General features: G+C 43.7%; 1 protein-coding gene across 1 annotated transcript in view; it reads left to right on the plus strand.

Annotated features, from left to right (window-relative positions):
• ARHGEF4 (Rho guanine nucleotide exchange factor 4) overlaps positions 1-24,519 on the plus strand; it is a 328,085-nt gene that overhangs the window by 125,745 nt on the left and 177,821 nt on the right. The window contains 1 exon segment of the mRNA XM_048865082.2: positions 18,149-22,591. Within this exon segment, the coding sequence (XP_048721039.2) occupies positions 18,149-22,591 (4,443 nt within the window).

Here is a 24,519-nt window from a genome sequence, read left to right on the forward strand (position 1 = left end):
AGCACTCCATTTGCTCCTTTTTAGCTCAAATGCTTGATGAAACTTCCTCTTTCTAAGCAATGACAGAAGGAAGAGCCAAATTCCTCTCCTGTCTGCTTCTTGCTCAGTAAGAGGCATAGATGAAGTTGGCACCTTCCTCCTCAACTCTAACAGACACCAACAGGCTGGGGGACAACTGGACTAGTGGTGTAAACAAAACAGGATGCAGAAAGATCTGAGAACAAGGAAGTCTGAATGAAGAATGTTGGCGAAATTAGAGGCCTATAAACTCAATAGCTGAAATAGTTCTCCTTAAAGACTAGGTGCCCTCAAATAGGCTGTGCAGAAATAATACACAGCTTATCTCTCTCTGAAGGCCTAGAACAGAGCAATGTGGAAGAGTTTGATTAGAATCATAGAATATCAGGGTTGGAAGGGACCTCATGAGATCATCTAGTCCAGCCCCCTGCTCAAAGCAGGACCAATCCCCAATTTTTGCCCCAGATAGATCCCTAAATGGCCCCCTCAAGGATTGAACTCACAACCCTGAGTTTAGCAGGCTAATTAGTTTCTCCTACTACTACTTGATCTGACCTCTTTCCCATTAATAGAAGAGGTACACTGCTGTCTCTCACAGAAGCCCCCTCTGGAGAATTCCCCCAAGGCAATTATATGGGAACTACCATGAGAAGAACCCTTAGGCTGACCCAAACAATTGAGTATCTTGCCTATAACGCAACCAAATGTAATTATTCTGTGACATGCAGCAAAAAGTCTACTGAAATTAGAAGGAAGGTATAAATATTCAGTGCTCTTTCCAAATTGTGCTTTGAGGCTGGTGAAAAGGCTCGTTGAAGAGAAATGAACTGTATTGAATGCCACCCTAATCTGAGGCAACGTTGGCAGTTTCCTCAAAGAACTGAAGATGCAGGATTTGCATGTTTTGTTTAATGCTGCTCTCTCTCTTTCTGGTTAAAATGAAGCTGACAGCTGTCTCCTTAGCTAAAGTGTATGTCTTTTTGGATATTTGATAGCCATGTGTGCCATTTGCCTCAAAAGGACCTTGAAAAGGGTAGCAAATGAGATGCAGTTTCTGCAAGTCATTTGTTGCCCTGGTCATGCATGTAACTCAGTGCTTTGACAAACAAAATTGCCTGTTGGTACATTATGGTTATTTTGTTCCTGATTCCTTAATGCAGTTGCTGAGAGCTGGACTTTGACTTAAATAGCATTACTTTGGTTGACAAGATGATAAACTACTGAACCTTTTAGCATGTTTTGGTTTAGCATTGGCTCTCTGAGCTGTCTGTCTGACTGGGCATCCATGGTATGGGGCATGCTGCTGTTAAAAGTATATCACTCCCTATATGCTGGATCTTGGTCCCATCTGAATGTGTATTTCTTGCCAGATCTTCTGTATATAATACCTGGGTGGTTACTTACCTGACTCATTGCAGAGTTCTCGCATGTAAAAGGTAATTTTGAAGTCTGGAATGTGCGAGGGCTGATTTAAGCACACCCGCTTTAGCAAGGGACTTCCTTGCCGCACAGCCAGTCAAGCTGAAAAGGCTGTGGGTGGGGCAGATCATTGGAACTTCACTTGCCTCTCATTCCAGAGAGGTCGGGGAGGGGAGGGTCGGGTCACACTTAAAGCCAGATCCTTTCCTGTGACCGAAGTAGTTTCTGGTCCCAGGAGGCGATATATTCTCACAAATGGCACCTTGTTCAGACAGCAGCTTCTCTTTAGTCCGTTCTTTAGGACTACAAATGAAGGCTGCACAGGTCAGCACTGAAGTCTGCAGATGCCAAAGCTGAGGTTGCACTTGTAATCTTAAGGGCTAGATTCTTGCTCGATGTGGGATGGGGAGGGAGCAGGCGTTGGAGCATGGTCCAGCTTCCTGATCTTCCGGGCCAGTGCAAGTCCAATTTCTGCCATTAGCTTAGGGTCCATAATACCGCCTTGCCTGTGAAGAATTACTGTGGCAGAACTCCACCATACCCACTATTCCCAGTGCACCCCTTACACAGGGGTGGGGGCAGAAGTGTCATACTGCGGTGCAAATGCACCAACAGGGAGTTCCCCTACACCAAGGGAATTCTCTGTTGGGCATTTGCAGCCAGACTACAGCTTCTCTACACCACCCAATAGCATGAAGGAGCTGTCCCCTTGTGCCTATACATTACAGTAGAGTAATGGCATGACCACATACTACTTCTCAAATACAGTATAATGGAACTTCCTCCTGCAGCCTTAGATTCCCAGGTCTACTATCTTAGTGCTGTGTGCCGCTGGATGTCAGACAGTACAGGAAGGTCACATTAAACAGAAGATGCATAGCAAAGGAGGCAAGGGATCCTATGACAACAGTGCAATAGCTCTGTGACTGCCTGTACCTCAAAGTATTGCCATGGTACCCCGGTGCAGCAACTAGATAGGAATCATATACATACAGTAACCTTACTGACACCTGTGCAAGACGCACCTATTAACAGTCAATGGGGTTGCACAATATTCTGTGAGGACATAGACTAAGGACAAAAGGGTTACAAAGGGGAACCCTAAAGATGAAGGACTTTGCTATAAAAAAGAGAAACTGGTTTAATTATCAGCTCCCAGGCTGACAGTGTCAGGCAGGAAATGATTTAAATTTACTTACAAACAGTGCAAACTGGAGTTGGAAGTCATCAGGACAACCGTGAAATGCTGTAATGCTCCTTTTAGTCACATTCCATGGTAGAACTGCACTTGAGACATTTGGTCCTAGTAAGCTGACTAAACCCATCCCTCCAGGTACACGATAAAATACTCCATTTGTTTCATTTAATCTCTGCCTCAGATCCCTATCTGGAAGATGAAGATAGTACTTCCTGACACCCTCCCTTTAACTTTTCTAATTAGCCTGTAACTCCTTAGGACAGAGACTCTTAGCATGGATGTACAGTAAACAATGGGGCTGTGAACTTTGTTGTGGCATTTAGTTGCTATGTCTTGTGCTCCAAGAAGCGTATTTTAAATTTTCAGAGGATCGTTGGTATTGAATATTTTATATCTGCAGATCTGTCAAAACAGTACAGCATCCAGCATGATGGAAATAGGCAGTGTGATCAGGATACATCATTTGAAGAGAAAACAAATGTAAGCAGGAGTGGAATGTGTTAATAAGTGTATGCAGCAGACTTCCTTGATGGGCAATAGGAGGTGAAGGTTCCTGTTAAAGAATCAGGGAGGTTATGAAATGCAGCATTCTACAGTCTCACAGTGCTTCTCCCTCCTTGCCCACATGTCCCTCCTTTCAAAGTGTTTTAAGAAAGAATGTGAATGAGTTGTCACTTTCTGCCTGAATTAAAGCGATATTGCATATATGGGGTCAATGGCTGGACTCATGTATAATACAAGCAGGCCTGTGCGAGCTTCCACACGCAATTTGTCACTCCATTGGTGCTCCAAGCCTGGGTCTCTCCTGATCAGACTGCCAGTCATGCAGGGAAACTTAGCATTCTGCACAGGGATACTCAAGAGAAAAGGGACTCCCTGCACCCACCCTCAGTTCCCACAGTACATATACACATGGGCAGTGCTTTGAAAATACTAGGCTCTTTGACTCTGCTCCAACTAAACTGAAAACCCAAAGCAATCCAGGTAGGAGTCTTCTCCCTAGTTCAAACCACTAGTTTACTGAAGGACTTATGTGGAAAGCTGACTCTTTAAAACAAAACAATGTATGGGAAATTCTCTGGAGTCTGATGGCAGAGACATAGTTCTGTTAAACTCTGCACAGTTCCCTTAGGCATTCTATGAAGGATATTCTGGATTTCATTCTCAAGGTCTAGAAGAATTCTTGTAACACTCTGTTGGCTTTGGACCTGTTAAATTATGTAGGATATTTCCATATCAGAAGGAGGAAGGATGGTCTCATGAACTGGCACTAACTGAAGACAGGGGTTCAGTTTCTGGTTCCACCATGGATTTCCTTTGTGTTCTCAGGCAAGTCAATGAAACTCTGTTCCCAGTCAGTAAAATGTGCATAGTACTTTCTCTCTCCTACCCTTTCTTACCTATGTAGATGGTAACTCCTTACGGCAAGGATTGTCTCCCTGGATGCACGGTGCCTCACATAATGCGGCCTTGCTCTCTTGGGGTTCTAGGTGTTATGGTAATTTAAATAAAATAGTAAAGCTATGGAAAATGTATTTGTAAGGCAAAATCTTGCATGGTGCTTAGTAGCCTTATCACTGGTGCCCTATAATGGATTAAAAAGCAAATGTGATTCGGGGAGAGGAGAGGAGGAAGAGGGCAAGAGAAGACTAAAGAGCATAAATGAACAAAATAGCTGGCATAAGACTACCAGGTATATTAGTGTGGGGGGCTGCACAGTTCATTTAAATTTATTGGGATGCCTTACTCATGAACCATTCTTTAATGCAATTTTCTTGAACTTTTGGCAATTAGCATAGCTAGCTGCTGAGTCTTTTTCATGGATCTGACATGTTGGAGCAGATTGCTGGTATATTGAGAACTGTCACATTCATGTTATTGGTCTGATTTTCTGTCTTTAGCATTTCAGAAAATTATCCCACCAGGATATTGAAGAAAACACACCAAACATTTCACATAAGGAAGGCGGTTAAAAAACTACTAGTCATATCAAGATTTATTTTCAAAAAAAGGTTCAACAAGGTTTAAGAAAATGGATAAGCCATCAGCCATTTAAATGCCTCGCTTGCTTTGGTTCACCAGAATCTATAGACCCACATTTATTTTACCCTGGCCAGTTAAGGCCTCAGTTACACAAAGTATTTAGGCATGTCGTTAAGTGCTTTGAAAAAATACAAGAGTGTTTTATTCATTAAGGCTCCAATTCAGCAGACAGCAATAGGCCTAGTATAAGGGGACTGTTGCCCCCTTACTAACATTCAGTGGGGGTGTTTTAGTTGCTAGCTCCCAGTACTAAAAGGGGAAGGGTCTATGGGAAATCAGGACCCTGAGACTGACAGTCCCCAGGAACAATGGGGAGAGGCCAATGCTCCAGGTCAGCCTGAATGACAGGGCCAGCAGGCTAATCAGGGAGTCAGGAGGCCAGGCCCATCCTCTGTGTGTGTAAGGAGAAAGCAGGGGCCCAAGCTGAGTTGGGGAGTAGAGCTGTGCCAGATCCAGAGGGATCAGAAAAACAGCCCAGAGAGAGCAGACCCTGTGCTGGGAGCAGAGTCACAGAAGCAGCCTGCAGAGCAGACCTGTCCTGGGAGCAGAGCTGCAGCAACCAGAGGCAGAGGGGCCAAAGAAGCAGCCCAGGGAGCTGGAGGCAGAGCAGCAGAGACAGAGTGGTGGAGCTGGGGCTGGAGCAGTCTAGAGCTGGGTGTGGTGAGCAGCTGGGAAGACCGAGGGGGACCCCTGGGCAGCACAGGGAGACGCCTCAGCCAAGAGGCTCTGCAGGCCAGGCTTGGATCGTAACCCCCACAGGGCGGGGATGACACTGGGAAGAAGGATCCTACCACTTAGAGTCTGAGAGCGTGTGGCCACCACTAGAGCCAGTGTCCAACCCACAGCATCCCTGTAGCACAGCCAGGGCCTGAGAAGAAGGCCTGGGACTTACAAGGAACAGACTGTGAACTGCCCTGACATTCCAGAGATACCATTTGTGATGTTCCCTGCCACAGAGCGGGGTGATGTGTTTCCTTTAACCTTTCCCATTATTTCTTATTCTTTTTAAAATTAATTGTTGATTAAATAACTTCATTTGCTTTAAATTGTATGTAAGGGTCAGTGGGTCAGAGAAGTGCTCAGTGCAGAGAGAGTACCCCGGAGTGGGGACACCCTAGCCCCTGTCCTAGGTGACCACAACAGGGTTGGGGGTCAAGCCTCCTATGAATCCTGGGCCCAGCCTTGTTGGGGTTATGAGGACTCTGCCAGACAGGAGAGTGGAAGGGGAGTCCTCAAGGGCAGGGAAGCCACTGGGTAAAGGAAGTGGGAGCGAGGACGCAGATCCTTTCGCTAGCCCACTTCACCGGGGTAGTGCAGAAGCCAGGAAAGTTCCCCGCAATATTGGGACTATTCCCCCACTTACACTAGGGTAACAATTTCAAAAGGGCTAAAGTGATGAAGGCCAGGTGCGCACACATAGAACTTTTGATGGGATAAGTGATGTCTTGTAGGGGTGGTGGTGGTATTTTTACAACATTTTTATACCAGAAAAAACTCTAGTGTAGATACAATTGTACTGGCAAAGTCCCTTTATTGGTAGAGCTTATTTCTTTCTGAATCTGGTGTAAGCTATATGGCGAAAGCATGCTAGGCACACAAGTACTTTTGCTGATCTATGCTGCGTCTACACTGGGGGTTTGCCAGTATAGTATACCAGGATAGCTGTAGTGCACACCTTTTCTAGCCTAGACTAGGCCTTATGTCACTCTTGCAAATGGGACTTAGGTCTCCTAGATCATGTAAGCACTTATGATAATGTTAGCCTCTATCTTTAGGCTGAACTGTTACTTCCAGCATGACTCCTTTAATCATGTCTTGGCTATTTTTGGAGTATTTCTTGAAGAAAAAAGAGAATTTACTCAGTATCATATTGTATGCAAAAATATTGTTAGTTTAAAAAAAAAAATAAAGATAGACGCTAAGAATGGAAACCTGCTGTGTATTAAAGCCGGAATTAAGATGTCAAAACATTTTCTTGTTTTAAATTACCCAGCAGAGGCAGCTATTGCAGGGCAACGAACGCATCAAAACAATTCAAATTGAAGACAAGTTGTGTTAAACGTTCAAATTCCCCAAATGTATGTGTACCAATTTTTATTTTACTATCTTTTTGACTAATAAGACTGGCTGATAAAAAAAACAACAACTCAGAACAGTTCAGGTGCTGATTATTGGTATAACTTGGAATTCTTTACTGTGAATTGATCTGCTGAATTTCTTCTGATCTTTTTCCTCCCATTACTTAAGCCTTGATCTTGCAAACAGGTCATCCAGCTCGGAGCCCTGCATCTTGTGCCAAATACCATTGAAGTACCTGGGGCTCCTCACTGGCCCAAGAGTTTGGCTCTCCAGATCCGATTCCAGCACTGGGGCCTTACTTAACAATATCAGTATTTTAAAAATAGCACTTCTGAGTCTCATTGCAAATATTTTGCACAGCTTTAGAGTTTTGCATATCATTGTAACTTTGCCAAATAGCCTAATTTTTCCCAAAACCTCTGCTTTTGCTAAAATATAAAGTCATTTTTGAGTGAAAATGAGCAGTTGTTCTTGGCTGGAGCTGTTTGAATAAACATAGCAAATATTTTTTTATAATATTTGCATTTGAAAGTTCCTGTAGTTGAAGATCAACTTTGGCACTGAAAAATATTAAAAAGGAATATTTACACATTTCAGTGCAAAAAACCAGCTAGTGAAGCTTAATGCAAAACAAAACTAGGCAGTCCTAGAATTGTCCAAAACGCAATTGCAAAAATATATGAAATATTTAAGGAAACAGTTTTGCACAGCCCTATTTTACAGTTTCTCCGTAGCACCACAGGATGTGAATTTGATTATTTTAATTCTCACATAGTTGTGTTGATAGCTTAGCTCATGGTACCTTGTGCTTAACACACATGTGTGTACACTCCTTTGTTGATCCTCCACCTGCTCTGCCAGATGATCATTATTCTGTTAACGCTGATGTAGTCAGTGGGATGGTAGGAAGTATCTTTATGTCCGGCAGGACGGGATGTGGCTGGAGTGCAGTCAGTATTTACTAGAAAAGTTTTAGTCCACTAGGTAAACTGAGCTCAGACTGTCACCTCATCCCAGCCTCTACCTGGCACCCATAGGCATTAGTAGCAGAGACTCCTAGAGCCTGTCTGAGAGAGTACACCTGGCAGCGGCACAATTAGGGTCAATGAGGGCAGTAATGTCTCTGGCCTCACGGGAGAGGAGCAGCTTCTAGGTGTGGAGTTAGTTTGCGGAGTGGAGTCTGAGGGAAGCTGCATGGTGTCTGCTATAGTGCAACAAGGCTCTCACCTGTGGTCTTTCACTGATGCCAGCACATGGCAGCAGTCCGCCATGTATCAAATGGCTCTTCTGCATCAAGATACTGCTTGGGTCACAGAAATCCTGCACCCCACAGGGGAGTGTCAACTTTTGGGGCTTGCCCAGCAGCCCACTATAAACTAATCTGCATTGTGTTGGATTCTAACTCATCAGCATAACCAAGTGTAATTTAGCCAGCTCCTAACCATCTGCTGTGCATAAACGGGATGCTGTGACTACAGCTTGTGGGAGAGGGAAATCCATTTTTACTGAAGTTGGGATGATAGTATTTTGAGATTTCCCACTGCTTTACATCTGATTCAAATTCTTTGTGCTCCCCACCCTCATTCAATAAACATACACCTTATAGGATGGCACTTGTTAATAGCTAAAGGCACTGCTTGCAGATTGTAATTATTCTGCGACAGTCCACTCCATTTGGTAGTTAATTCTGGAGACTTTCCAGTGAGGGCACCAGGTGCAGTTTAGATTGTATCAAAGGATCACTTACCCAATGACCCTAACTTTGTAACATCACCCCTTCCCCTCCTCCCCACTGGTTGTCAAAGAACCCAGGACCTGCAGCATCAAGAGGCCAGGCTTTGTGAGTTACTTCTAGCTCAAACGGTTGCTAGCTGGCAGTGGTAGTAGACTGTTATCCTCTATGAACCAACCACTAGAGACCTAAGTAATGTAATAGTTTAGTGATTTGATACATGAATGGCTAAATTTTCAGAGACTATAGCTTCAGCATGCATTACAATGCAAATAAGTACACAACTCTACATAAACATATAAATTAAACTAAACAGTATAGTCACAAAACTGTTGAAGATCTTACGGTCAAATTTAGCTCTTGGATGCCTATATACATCTCCCACTGACTTCAGCAGGAATCTGTCAAGGGGAATGTTACTTTCCTGCTCTGATTCTGTGGATCACTGAGCTCTTATTAGTCCCATTAAGTTCAGGCAGCTGCTTGGAATCAAATTTAGTGCAACTGGAAGGAATATTTCACCACTTAATTAAGTGCACAATGCTTTGAAGATTTCAAAGTGAGCATTCTTGAATATTCGCTGTACATCTACCATCTCCTGGCTGCTAGTGCAGCAGAGACATGTTGGGAGGGGCAAAAGATGTGGCCAGGTATCTGTTATTCCCTGGCACTGCCTAGTAGCCAGAGTGGCTCCGCTTGTGTAAATCAGAGCATCCTGAAAGAGTGCTGGACCAATGCCAGGAAGGCCCCAGCATAAGGGGCTCAGAAATGTCTTGAAGCCACTTTTTTGCTCCCCCTCCCTGTGCTTACAAAGCACTTAGAATTCCATTGGCGTGCATTTGGCACACTTAATTAATTTGGGTTTGTTGGTGGGGGTTGACTTGCTTTTAACTTTGCCAGGGTCCAAATCTACTGACACCCAGAGCTGTAGAGATCTCTGCCATTAGCAGGACTCCGAATAAACATAGGATACCTTACAGCTATGCTTCTCTTCAACCCAGCTCAGCATGCCTATGGGAAGCCCTTCCCAAAGAATCCCATTTTATTCTCTCCAGTGGATGAAGCTTTTCTCTGGAATTCATTCCTCACCCAGAAACCCCGGTGTCTGACCTCTCAGACCATGAATAATTGTGTGTGAGACTGTTGCCCAATTTGTTCTGAAGGATGACTGTAAAAGAGCCACATTTCATTTCAATGTGGGGAGGGATGGTGAATTGAGACCACAGTTGTATCTCTGTGGCCCTTGCACAAGTCTGTTTAAAGGGCTCTTTCACCTTCAGTTATCTTCCTGTGGTGACTGAGGCAGTGTGATGTGTGCAGAGAGGGCAGCCGTGCTCCATGGTTCCCAGGAACCACATTTGAACTTGGTGACTGAATTGCTTGTGAAGGGAACTTTCTTTATTGTGCGTAAAAAGAGGCAGGTGCTTGCCTGGAATCTAAGAGGCTAATCTGATCCCCAAAGTCATTACTATGGCGGCTTTTCAGAAACTTGTTTGAAGGAGTTGGTGGTCTTGGGCCCTGTAGTCCATTTGCTACTCAACAGGTGTCCAAGTCACCACAAAGCACCATTACTTTTGGCACCCTTTGACAGTCCCAGCTGAGAGACCAAGACTTAAATAGAGCCTGGAGATTGAACTTCCCCCTGACATTCAGGGCCTGGTAAGTCTGGGCCAGAGCTGACAGGTGTTAAAGGTGTGATGTGGGGAAGCTGCCGTGGCCCATGCTGTGCCTGTTCCGTGGATATACAAGACTTCATTCTTCACAGAGTGCTCTCAATCCAGCAGCGTTCACAAGCACAAACTAAAGGGTGCTGGGGCCAGTGCTTTCACATTGGAATATCTAGATGAATTTAGGCCCCATAATCCATATTTAGTTGGGGATTGGTCCTGCTTTGAGCAGGGGGTTGGACTAGATGACCTCCTGAGGTCCCTTCCAACCCTGATATTGTATGATTCTATGATATTTAGGCACCTAAATAAGTAGTCTGATTCTTAAATGCTGTTGAGCATCCACAACTCATTTTGACTTCGATGATACCTGTGGGTGCATAGGGGCTACTTGTTTAGGTGTCTAAATATGGGTTTAAAAGCCTAATTTAGGCACCTTTTGAGAAATCTGTCCTGGCTCATTATCTTTGGGGAAACAAAGAAGGATTGTAAATGCTTACAATCTTTGTAAAAATCCCATTTATAAAATGCAAATTAGATCAAACTGTAGTTCCATACCACAGTTCTCAACTAATGCTGTCTGTCATGTCAGGAACTTCAGGTTGCCAGACAGTCTTCAGACACATCTACTTTTCATTCTATTCTTTTTTTCTGTCTAATAATAATAATAATAGCGCTGTCCTTCTCAAAGAGGGAGGGAGAGAGAAAGCTCCCATTGGCCTGGAGCAGCGAACCGCGGCCACTGGGAGCCGCGATCGGCAGAACCTGCGGACGCGGCAGCTAAACAAACCAGCCCCGCCTGGCAGGGGCTTTCCCTGCACAAGCGGCGGAGCAAGTTTGGGAACCACTGTACTAGATAACCCATAAGCAGACAGTTGAGGGCAGTGGTGCAAGTAGATTTTAACTCTTTCCGGTACTGTACCAATCCCAACCCCCCTCACAAAAACTGTTCTGTGACTAGAGCCCTGCGCGGATACCGATTTACCTGTGGATGTGGTTATCCACAGATAGAAGTCAGTATCTGCTGAACTGCCGGGCTCTCCTGGGAACAGCCACGGTGAAAGGAGCAGAATGTGGGGCTGCCGCTCCCGGGAGCCAGCGCCCCGCACCGGCAGCTCCTCCAGCACGGCTGTCCTGCCTCCAGCCCTGCCCCCAGCCCTGTCCTCCGGTGGGGCTGTACAGACCCCAGACAAGAGATGCAGCTGCATGGAAGGGCTGGGGGCGGGGCTGGGGGTGGTACAGCTGTGCCGGAGGAGCTGCCGGCCCAGGGCTCCTTTTGCCACTGTGGTTCCTGGGAAAGCCCTGGGGTTCTGAAAATGTGCCTTTCCGGTACGGCATACTGGCATAAATGGCTTAATGATATGGCATACCTGACCATACTGGCTTACTTGCACCGCTAGTTGGGGGCTTTCTCTGTGTTGTTCTGGTTTTGGTGCTGAGTTTTCTCTCACACTGATAACAGTAGCGGTGAGAATGCATAGCACCACACAGGATTGGGCCATTGGTAAACAATACCCATATGCCGATCTTTATTTGCTTAATCCAATGACAAGTGTAGAGGCTCAATGAGCAAAGAGGATAGTTTAGGGTTACCAATTTCGGTTGACTGTGTTCCTGGAGATTTCATCACATGACATAGTCTTTAATTAAAGATTAATCTTTAATTCCTGGAGGCTCCAGGCCAATCCTGGAGGGTTGGCAACCCCATGATAGCTGGCTGTGGTGCTATTAAGTATTGCATTTCAATCTTATCTCATGATGAACTATAAAAACAACCTTATTATTCGAGAGTGGTGTCTGCACGTGAAGCAGTGCCGGGTTTATTACCTCGTTCAGTGCAGGTGGTAAGTATGCAACAGTGCCACACACCGTCTTCCATTCGCGCAAGGAATAATAAGGATTTGTGCACTGTAATGGGCTAATTCAGGAGCGGTGGTTACCATCATATCCATTGGGAACAATGGCCATCAGAAGGGTCAGTTGCCACATTATAATGAGAACGTTTTCACATTGTTCTGACTTGGCACGAAGAACTGACCTATACCTGTCACTGCAGTAGTAAGACAACGTGTAGGTGGGAGTGCAGTCTAGTGCTTAGGGTAGGGGTCTGTGTCAGACTTGCTCTGGGACTCAGAATAAAATGGATACAGTAATATTTACCTCCCGGGATGGATGTGAGTCTGAATTGCAAAAACAAATCTTCTTTCAAAAGCTAGTTAGGCTAAGTGACAAGTGTCACTGGATCCCATTGATTTCAAAACAGAGGAAAGCTAGGAAATGGATAGTTAAGGACTTACAATGGTCACATCATGAACACATTTTTCCTATCAAGTATACAGAAATGGTGCAAGTGGAGAATGTGATCCATAGAAATTCAGCCCATTCCACTGCAATCAATGGCAAAAATATCTGATTGTCATTGATGAGAGCAGGACTGGGCCCAAGAGTCCAATGAGAGCAGATGTAACATACTGGCAGTGTTCTATCCCATTCAAAGTGGTGGTATGCATAGTTGTACCAAGAGTAGTCCCTTCTCTTCCTACAGTTATTCCAAACCTCAGGTGTTAGAAGCCTTCACTGCAAGGCTCAAGGTCGGTCATGCTTATGCATGGTTATGCATTTTACAGGGTTGCATCCACAACACCACCCCCAACAAAAACATTAACTCTGTTAATTTCAATCTGTTTTCTTCACACATGTAAAGTCCATCAGTTTTATCTGTATGGAGTAGTGACAAGGCATTGTAGAGCTAGAGGAAGACACGGAGATATTAGACAGAAGTGAAAACTTTCAATCAGTCCATTTTTTGCCATGACCTGTCACTCAAAACCCATTGGCAAATGTTCCACAAATGCTGCTGTCAGGGTTCCCTCCCCACTCTGAATTCTAGGGTACAGATGTTGGGACCCACATGAAAGACCCCCTATGCTTATTTGTACCAGTCTAGGTTAAAAACTTCCCCAAGGCACAAATTCTTCCTTGTCCTTGGACGTTATTGCTGCCACCACCAAGTGAGCTAGCAAAGATTTAAGAAAAGGACCACTTGGAGTTCCTGTTTCCCCAAAATATCCCCCCAAGCCCCTTCACCCCTTTCCCTGGGGAGGCTTGAGAGTAAACAAGGTGAGCACAGACCAGACCCTTGAGTTTTTAGGACACTAAAAACCCCGATCAGATTCTTAAAAACAGAACTTTATTATAAAGAAAGAAAGTAAAAGATGCACCTCTGTAAAATCAGGATGGAAGGTAATTTTACAGGGTAATAAGATTTAAAACACAGAGGATTCCCCTCTAGGCAAAACTTTTAAAGTTACAAAATCCAGGAATAAACCTTCCTCTTAGCATAGGAAAAATTCACAAGCTAAACCAAAAGATACTCTAACGCATTTCCTTGCTATTACTTACTATTTCTGTAATTTTAGATGTATCGTTCAGTAGGAGCTGGATTACTTGCTTGGTCTCTCTCTTTGTCTTGGAGAGAACAACAAAGAGCACAAACAAAAACCTCCCTCTCCCCCCCCCCCCCAGATTTGAACGTATCTTCTTTCCCCATTGGTCCTTCTGGTCAAGTGCCAGCTAGGTTAGTGGAACTGATCAACCCTTTACAGGTAAAGGAGGGATTTTATGCTACCCTTAGCTCTATGTTTATGACAGCTGCAGAAACATTCTCCTGTTCCTGGATGCTCCCTGAAGGCGTCCTTAAACCAAAATAACTTTCTTTGAACTAGCATGCTCCAGTTCAAATGAAGATTTTAGCAAGAATGAATATAACTTGTTTCAAAAGGGGAACAATTAAGCAGCACGATTCTTGCATCTTAAAATGCAATCAGCAATTGTAGCCTGTGTTTTCCTTGCAGAATGTCACTAAAAGGTAACATTTTATTCCTAGTAAAGTGAGTGTTTTGAATGGAGCTATGTGAATAACTGATTTTTTGGTTTGGTAGCTGAGATGAAAACTAGAAAAATAACAACAAAGAGTTTAGGGTTAACAGGAAGTTTAAATTTTTTTAGTATTTTTTGTGAACTAAAAGTTTATAAAAAATTAATTCCAGGTCAAACATAACATTCTGTTTAACCTGAAATGAGATATTTAGTTTAGTGTTTGAGATTATTTTTACTTCAATTTTATTAATTTTTTTAGAAGTAAAATTTGAAACAAAGTCGTTTTGAATCAAAAAGTCAACATGTTGCATTTAGAAAAGGTTGAAACATTTTGACTTCTTTGGAATTTTTTTTGACGGAAACAACGTGGCAAATTTGACATGGTTTGGTGAGACACTTCAGTCGACTCGAATCTGCATTTTTCAGTGAAAAAAAATTTACACTGAAAATATTTTCCCAGCTCTAGCGGACGTGCAAAAGCTTTATATTGCTTTTAGTCTTTGCACTCTTGATACTATGTCTCGTCAAACTGAGAGGATGAGCCGCCTTGAGAACCTTTTCCTATTGACTGGATTCATGTGGTGCTTTAGCAAGTCCCACCACTACGTACAAGTCAATGAGCCAATTATCTCCCTCTGAGGCATCTTCTTTCCTCTTTCCTATGAAACTATCTTATTTCCATCATGTCCACCTTTTCAGCCTGTGAATTTATGCCCCTGCCCTTCAGAGTGTCGCTAATGTACTGTTGCTCGCCCCTCAGTACATGCTATTTTACTGCTATTTCTTTTTTTGACGCTAGGTAGCTATTTCGCTACAATCTATCCCCCGCCTTCAAAGCTTGCTAGTATTTTCTTTTCACAAGTTTACCGTCGCTTGCCTGGTTGATGCATCTTCAACAATAGGAGGAATGTCTGTTGAGTTTCTGATACTGGTGGAAATGAGAAAATAATGCATGTCACAGCTGGTCAGGATTGTAAACCTTTTGCAAGCCAAGGGCCTAACTGTGCTGCTGCTACAGGTTATTCTCAGAAAAGACCAGTGTCAAACAGTGTCACAATGTGGTTCTAACCATGAGTCTTGCATATTTCTTCCATACCCTTGCCTTTACATTGCTTCTCTATTTTCACATTTCACATAAATGCTTAGGGCCACATTCTGTCCTTAGAATTTCAGTAAGGAGCCCTCTGGGCCTGATTTGGGAGCATCATTTGAATCCTGAAACAGCTGGTCCTATTGAATTTACTGGCATCCTAACTCACTGTTGATCAGCTCGTTGTTTGAGGAGTAGTACTACATGGCTTGCGTTATCAGTTCTCAAACCTGTTGCTTGGGATTGTCACCGCAGGGGGGAGGAACTTGTACTCACTACAGGAACTAAGGGCCTTTAGAAACCTCACCACCTCACAAGAAACACTTCTCCAATATAAACGCATAGCATATACATAGTAAAATAAAAACATTTCCAAAGGCTTACCAAAGCACACCCCTCCACTCTACATACAGTTCTCTCCCTGAGAAGAGGAGAGAGAGAACAAACCATGTGTGATACATGTTAATCACGCAGATTAATGCACCACTGGAATGCACTCAGATTCTATAGTGGTGGGGTGGTATAAGAACCTATGTAGAATAGAATATTTGCTGTTGAGGTATTTACATACATACTTGTTTGTTTGCATATTTGCATATAATTGCTCTGTGGATGTTCATGCTGATGCATGCATAACAGAGCTGGAGAATGAAGCCCACCACACTATACTTACCCCAATCTGTCTTCCTTTCCTCATCACCACAGAAAATGCTGCTGCCCCATGACAGTCCAGGGTAGAAGGCAGCAGTTCTGGGCCTGCTCTCAAGCGTTGCGGGGGTGGCTGCTGCAACAGACACGGGAGGAGTCTTCCCACTAGTGTGCAGTAGCTGGCTCTGCCCCAGCCCTGTACATGTCTCCACAAAGTGGCTGCCAGCTAAAATCTGGACTTCAGCAGTCCCAATCAGCAGCTCTGTGGGACAGAGCACAGGTCATGCAATTTTGGGACTCTCCCATGAGCTATGAATGAAAACAGTAATCCATGCCCTTTGTATCTGGAACTGTCTTCCTCATTTGGTATGTGGACTGAAGTCAATAGAAGGACTTGTCGACCTTGGTGCATATTGAGTAAGGCCCATAAACACCAAAACCAAAATCGGGATACGCTGGCACATCTGTATTTGTCGTGTAGATGGACTCTAATTGATCTGTGTCATAATTTGGGTGTAATTTAATTCATAATTATTCTCAGGACTATCAGGTGTCCTCATTACTCAGACCCCACTTGCTTGAATAGTTTGTAGCTGACCTCAGTGCCATCTGTAAATTTGTTTAGTGCATCATTCAAGATTCAGCTTTGCTAATGCTGAGCAGCTGCTCCTGTATTCATTGCTGCGTGAGCCAACTGCTCCTGATGGCCGACTGCACCATTGATCAGCATGTGACATGTAAGCCTGTACTGTTGGAATGCTGGTCATTTCTGTCCTGTTAATAGCAGGGCTTGACATTTATTGAAAGACCTCAAATGACACAAACCTCCTCCCATCTCCTCTAGCCATACTTTCATCAGGTTCCAGTCTGTTCAGACAAGGATCTCCTTCCTCTGCCGAATAACCCCATTTTACTAGCTTCCCTAGTTAACCTCCAGCTTTGTCCCTAAACCATCTTAATCTCTGTGTCGTGGTGGCAGGGCTCAGAAACCCTGGCATTTCTCCTTTGGCTCTGTTTTTTTAAATTTGGTTCTTCTCTAGGGCTTCCATTGAGTTGTGCCCCAATGGAGCAGCTGTGGACATCCCTCAAAGCTATATTGACCCGGAATCCTGAGTTCTAATTGCACCTCTGCTATTCATCTTCTGTTTTGTCCCCACCTCTTCTTGCCTCTGTTGTTCCATTTGGAAAGGTCTGAGGTATAAGAACCTAGGGAGCCATCTACCTCACAGGTGTGCTGTGTGAGAGTTAACAGGATACAGATTATATGGAGCTTAATTTGTTGAAGTACATACATAGATATATGAGTCTGAAACCATATGTACCTTGATCAGTCTCAACCATGTAGAATCGTTGGATGCAGCTATAACCAGTGATAGCAGTGGGTGTTAGCTAACATTTTCCCCTCATCCAGCTTTATCAGGATTGGCTCTCCTCCTTTCAGTTTGGGGAAGTTTCAGCTTGCATTCTGATGGTAAAAAACGGAAAAAGACAAGACCTCTGAGATTTGGCCCTTTAAGCAGGGTCATTTAGGACAAAGACTTATCCCTGAGGTTGACAGTGTTGTTTTGATCTCTCTTCCTGTAAGCAGCTGAGCTGGGCTTGATTCACTACTTGGTATCTTCCCTGAACTGAGTTCAAACATCACTTTCAAACTTGGTTCACATTCCAGTGTCCAAATAATTAACTACACTGTGTTCTAAAGAGTGTTTAAAGTGGTCTGAAAAAAGTAGAGGGTCTCTGATAATCTCGGAGCATCAGCTTTGGTAAGACAGTGCTTAAAGTGCACCCTTGAGTGATTGGCTTGATTAAAAAAAAAAAAAGTCAGGTCTGCCCCACCCACATGAAGCACTGGTTACATAATTGGATAGTAATATCTATGCCCATGATTTGTGCAGTAAATCTCTACTGAGATTCAAAGGTGGATTCACTAATAGTTTTTACATGGAAGGAATTATGTTAATTTAATTTATGTAAAATGTGAAAAGTGCCCTTGGATTGGAAGGGTGCAAAAGATCATAAGTCTTTAGAGCTTCTGCTGCATTTTGGATGCTATATTAAAAATAGTTTATAGTAAAGCTGTAAGGGCATCAAGTCCAACCCTGTGTAAACATCAGATATAATCCCCGAGGAAAGGGGTATACTTGTATTAAATGTATCTTTATTGTGTTTAAATCCCAACACGTTATTTTTTTCTAGAAATATCAGAGAGAGAAACATTCCACTGAATGCATCCGATGCAGTGGGCTATAGCTCACGAAAGCTTATGCTCAAATAAATTGGTTAGTCTCTAAGGTGCCACTAGTATTCCTCATCTTTCTCTCTGATACTCAGCTGCTGAATTCATTCTTGACCAATTTTGGTCTCTTTATTTGCAGACCCCAGAGCCAACTGAAAACTACATCACTGAAGGAGAGTTTGAAGATGACCAGAGTTCTTCTGCCCCAAGCACGGTAGAGTTGGAGATACGCGGGTCAAGCCAGGAAACAGATGAAGATTATTTTGAGACACAGTCGCATCAAAGTGAATCCTTGTCAGACATAAAGACTGAGCCTTATGAAAGTGTGTCAGACACAGAGTCTGTTGCCAGTGACATAAGTGGAGAAACTTGCTTTAGTTCAGACTGCCTTTCCTCTGGAAAAAAAGAACCATGCCATACTTCTCCTGATACCAATGCACAAATACCCCCTCATAAACTTCATTGCATGAGCCAACTGGAGTTGAGTCAAAAGGCACAATTGGAGTTGTCTTCTGACTTAAAAGTAGCACCAAGTAGAAGTGAATTTTGGATACACACTACAAAATCGAGAAAAGAAGAGGAAGAACTAATATTAGCTAGCGATCCCTCCAATACAGGGTCTGGCACTAGTGGCGAGGACACTATATCTAAGACAGAGCCTAAATTGCTAGTGGATGGATTGCAAGGTGAAGCAAAGTCTGAAAACAATAAAGTGCAATCCTGTGTCAGCTCAGAACCAGCTGAAGATGCTATTGCAAGGAGTAAAAAAAGTCCAGCAGGATTAAGCATTGCTTGTCTGAAAGCAAACTCTGAAAGCTGTTTGACTTTTCCCGAGACTCAGCAATTTCCTTTGCAGCCAGATGTAGGATCAAGCCATAGTTTGCCTAATATTAATTTTGAAACAAATAGAACTGACAGTAAAAGAAACTCTGAGGCATTTGAATTTCACTGTGAACTAGATTCTAGACCCCACATAAAATGCAATTGGAGGAACTCAGTTAACAATGAGGAAACTACAGCTACAAAGACAAGAAACAGAACTCCAGGGGCCACCCTTAAATCAGAATCACTCTTATACCAGCACTGCCTAAAATCCAAATTTCAGCTTCCACACACGAGGCCAGAGATGACAGAATGTAAAACATGGCACAGTGCACCTGAAAACATAAATGTCGGGGGTGAGAGAGGCTACTTGGGTAACTGCATTAAGCTTACAGATAAATTAAGGTTGTCATGTTCCAGGATACATCTTGAAGGGTTGGGGTTTGAGTACACCTGGAAAAACATAGAAAGGGTTGGTGGGAGCTCTGAAAAAGCAATAAAAGTGGAGGGGAAATTTGGCATAAAAGGATCACTTCTTAGTACCTGCCTAGACTCAAATAACAGTAAGCTATCTCATCCAGTGAGCTCCCAGCAAAGTGCTGAAGTTAATTTGCACACTGAATCAGAGACATGTGGCCTTAACACAGAAGCAGACATGTGTGCTGATGGCTTATCTTCAGCACAGGTCCAGCTGAGAGAGATCTCTGAGTGGGATTCAATAGAAAGGGAGACTCCCTCTGCCTTGGCTTCAGAGCCAATGAGCGTAAATGCTGAAGGAGAGGTAAGAAAAGCTAAATGCAAATCTGAAAGGGGTTTCAAAGCGCATGGGTTCTCTCACAGCATTAACTCTGAATCTGGCATCAGTGAGGACCAAGCAACTTGTCTTGTAGCTGTTTCTGCTGTTGCAGAAAACAAAGGTGATAACCATTTAGCAAACTATGGCCCAGCTGGTAGAACACAGCTGAACAACTTGGAGGAGATCGGCCCTGAATCACCAGGTACTGAGGCTTGTGTGGGAGAAAGAGGTTCAGAGGATTCTTCTGAACTGAATTTGGGTTGGAAATCCCTGGAGACTACACTGAACTCCGGTGGCCAAGACATTGCAGGAGAGCAGGATGCTTCAGTGCTGCAAAACCTGAATTGCAAAAACAATGCCTTACAGAATCACTCTGAGCTTGTAGCAATAAACGGACATCTCGCTGATGCAGGAAAAAAGGATGAGAATGATGGTGGTGATGCCTGTTCTGTTGAAATAACTACCAAACCACATTACATGCACCAGGGGAAAAAGTTGATGCAACTTTCAGAGTTAAAACCTGCTCTGATTATAATATCTGTGGAGGAGAAAGGCTTGCAGTCCAAGATGCTGAATGATGACCGTCCTGCTGAAATAATAACTGGAACATTAGGAGAACTAGCCAATGAGGATTTGGGGTCTCATCCCATTGCCATCAAAGAACCCAGTGAGTCACAGAGAGGTCTGAATGCATATTCCAGCTGTGAAGAGCACACTCTGCCTGTACAGCCCCTCTCTGGCAGTGAAGAGGTGAGCGCTGCTGGGAGCACAGGGCAAGAAGAATCCAAAATTGCGCTGCAGCAAGTGGAGAGAACCGATCCAGATTTGTCTTTAAAACTCCGCTGCAGTGGCTTCCCAGTAACCACTATAAAAAATGAATCCAGTGGGGTGAATTTACAGTTGGAAGATGCTACCGTTCCCTCGAAAGAAAAGGCAGCTGCACGCACTGGAGCACATTTGAAATCACCTCGCCTAACTAGTGGGGGAATCTCTCAGGTAGAGCCCTGCAGAACTAACGGTGGGGTGCAGTCAGAAATGGAGCTGCTAAAAAAATCACGCTTCGAAACAAGAGACAGCGAAGTGACTGAGGAAAATGAGTTCAATATAAGTCGAGGCCTAGAGCAAGACATATGTGGAACTAGTGCAACAGCACTGGAAACTGACAGGATTAGTGGCCTGTGTCAGGGAGATGGTGCGGATGGTGACACCTTCGGGAGCATTGTCTCTTGCGTACAAAGGCTAGAAAAGAAAGAAACTGAAAGCTGTAATATGTCAAAGGAACAAATAGGCATTGGTGAAGAGTCTCCCAGCAGAGAACTAAAGCTGGGCTCTGCTGTGGGGGAGCTGGTGAGCCTTAACAAAGGCAATGAACAGAATCCAAATGTGACCGATGCCTTGAACTGTATAGTGAAAACAGAGAGCCAAGAGGCCTCTGCCCTGGGTCTAGACAATGTGAGCACTAGCAGTGCTAACAGTGAGGAGATGGATGAGAATTTGTCCCATTTCTTGGGGAGTAACAGCAGTCTCTATAAAGCTGTGCAGAAACAGACCAAGACTGGGAAACCTTCCAAGTTTTTAGTGTTCTCAAAAATGGCATCCTTCAAGAAAACCAAGACAGTGGATGCTGAAAACCAAGGTAGCAGTAGCTTCTTTGGCAGCAAGACAAAGACAGAAGAACTTGACACTGGGAAAGAGGATGAAGACACAGAAAGCTTGCAGTCTTTTAAAAGCAGTTCATCCAGTTCTACCTTCCAAAGAAAGGAAAGCTACACCTCTGAATATTCTGACGATGATGACTTATTTTATGTAAGACCTGCTGGATTGTTCAGCAGAATCAGTCTGAGGAAGGCTTCTGGCTCTGGTCGGATACTGATGGACAACATAGACACAAATTCTACTTCCCCCTCATTGTTGAATGTCAAACACTCTGAAGCACGAGTCTTAGAATCAGTTGAAAATAAGGACAGTGAAGTGCCACAGTATTCTGGGGTGAGGAAATCCCTGAGTGAGAATGAGTGTAAAAGAAACAAAAACCCAGAGGGTAAAAAATTCAGGACAAGGCTGGCCTTGGCGCATAAATCCTTCTCAAGTTTCTTTGAATCCAAATCCCTGGAGAAGGAAAATCCTGAACAAAGCCCCAAAGGACCACTGAAACTTGAAAAGGAGAAAGCCAAGCTTCGCCAGAGCTCCTGGAAAGCATTTCTGAAAAGCAGGGAGGCTGATGGACTGAAAAAGCCCAGCCTTGCAAGTTTATCGCCATCACAGGAGAGTCTTAAAACAACCAGGGGCCACCAGCAAGGTCCTGGTAATGTTATAAGAAGAACATCCACAGAGAAGCAGGAGATCTCTAATGGACAAGCATTTTTGAGATCATATGAGTCTAATGCCACCTTCACAGATGCCAACCATTCTGACACCTCTGTGGAATCCATTGAGGTCTATACACCTATAGATATGAGAAGAAAAAGAGTACTATCCTATGATCTGACTGTCAAATGTCCAGAATATCCAGACTATGCTGAGCAGCAGGAAACAATGGTCAACAGTTTAGATACTTCTGAGGAATACTGGCTGAGATCTCCCTTTAGCCCCAGTGACCCCCAATCACCGTTTACTCAGCTAAGCCCCTCTTGCCCCCAGTTATCGATATATGAAGGTAAAGACATGCCCTGTCGGCCCATGAGCCCTAAACCACAAAGTCCAAGACCCAGCTCTCAACGCAAGAGTTTCCGTTATCCCGGGAGAATAAGTGCCACTTCCATGATTTCTCTTGGGAACAGCTCTGCTATTGACAGCAATTTAGAGGCACCCGAGAGGCCAAAGACACTGAAGCCCAGAGGTACTCTGTTGCTTTCTGTGCACTCATTGGACAATGAATACCTGAGAGAAGACAGTGGGATAAGCAGCCAGTCACAGATCATCTTAAACACTGCTTCTTCAGTTAGCGATATACTCAGAGATGAGGTGAGTTGCTCTGTAGGAATTATCAGACTTAGTTATGGTTTGCTTTGCAGTGCTCTCCTGCTGGGGTTAAGGAATCCCAAATGCCAAGAGTGGTATTCCGTTAATAGAAGAATGAGCAAATTAGTTAGATTTTAGGATAAACACATCTTTGTGTAAATACAGTAGTTCAACGCTAGTGATTGTTCCTAGCGAATAGTGGGAGATGCTTCTTTGCATCTAAGCTCATTTACATCTCCTTAAAGTGAAGCTTTACTTCAAATGGTGACTGTGTGAAATTGGCATCGTGATTCTTTATATTTATTGCCTCGCAATGCCTTTAGATTAGAATTTACTCCTTTTACAAGTAAAAAGCTCAGGGTTCTTTCTGGCTTATGCATCATACAAATTGCACAGATCAAATACTTCCCTCTGTTACACCCATGCTAAGCCATTGTCTTCAGACAGGTCTTCAAGGCAAAACTGGGCCCTGTAATTGGCACCTGTAAACAATTCTATTGATTCATAAGGCAAAATAGAAATTGACTCACTGTTAGCTGTGTTGCTTTTGCAGGCTAACAGGAGCAAAAAGAAGTGAAATCTTATTTTAAACAGTAAGCTGCTATCATTCAGAATACCACAAGGATCTTACTGTCACTATGGCTTCTCTTTAAATACCCTATATGGACACTCCCCTGCCATCCCTGCAGCAAAAAGAAAATAAATATGGGCTGTATCTCCAGCTGATGTGTGTGGATAATTCTAATACTGTAATGAGAGAGGTATATAATGGCTGGAGAATGGGCCTCAAAGTGAAGAATATATTTCCAATAGGGACAGAAGAAGGGGTTTCTATTGAAACAGTTTGGAGCCAATGCAAGTGCAATTCTTGTGTTTCCATTGGTTCCTAATCACCCATTTGATTTTCCTCATTGGCAAAGCAAAGAGCATACAGGAGAATGCTTGCACTAGATCCTTCTGCGGAATGCTTCGGAGCAGGGTGTTCAGAAGCTGGTGTGGCTGAGCTTCATCTTACAGTTATGCTGAGGCTGAGAGGACTTGCTAAAACTCTGTGTTGTTTAAGAAAAAAGCAACATGATTTTGTTGAACTGTGTTTTCAGCACCAGCACCACTACAGGGTTTAGATGTCAGATTTTCTGTCTTGTCCACCAGCTCTGGCCAATGTGCATGCACACACAGTTCTGAGTCTAAAATTTGTTGATCCGCCTTGTAACCCAGGGTTTGTTGTGTCAATCCCATCTCAGCAAGTGGCTCCTTGCAAAGGACTCTTACTGGCCCTTGTGTGGGTGCACGCTGATCTAAAGCATTGATCTTTCACTGCTGCTGTCCCAATTCAAAATCTGAGTTTGAGATGTATAAAATGAGTTTGCCTGGCCTCCTCCCAGTGGACATTTCATTTGTGTTCCAAACAACTGCAAGATTTTGCAGCTAATGCTACCTGGAAACTGGGAAAGGAAGCTGGTTGCATGTCACAATGAGGGGCACAGTACTGGAAGAGCAGTGTGTAGGAATTTGCACATCCCCAAGTTACTCTATGCCTTACTCTAGCCAGTACTGTGGGACTCTTGTTTTCACGAGCATAAATTCCTTCACACAAAATGTGTAATAAATACAATATGTTTTAGGTAACAGAAGGATCTCCAAGCACTCCGCAAATAAGGGTAAATTCACATCTCTCCAAAACATTTCAATAGCGACTCAAGAAAGAGCCTCTAAGGGGCTATTAACGCACATTGTCAACAGATGAGAGCCTTCTGGAGGCTGAACAAAAAAGCACTGGTAAATGATCCCAAAGATCATATAGCTAGGATGGCGAGAGAAGGCATGTAAAGCCTTGACTGTGTGAGCCTAAACTCTGAAATCCAATTAGGAGCAAATAAATAATTACTTAAAACTGGGGCTAAATTAAATAATTGAAAGGGAAGTATGGA

The sequence above is a fragment of the Caretta caretta genome, chromosome 9, assembly GCF_965140235.1.
Source record: "Caretta caretta isolate rCarCar2 chromosome 9, rCarCar1.hap1, whole genome shotgun sequence".
Classification (NCBI taxonomy): Eukaryota; Metazoa; Chordata; order Testudines; family Cheloniidae; genus Caretta; species Caretta caretta.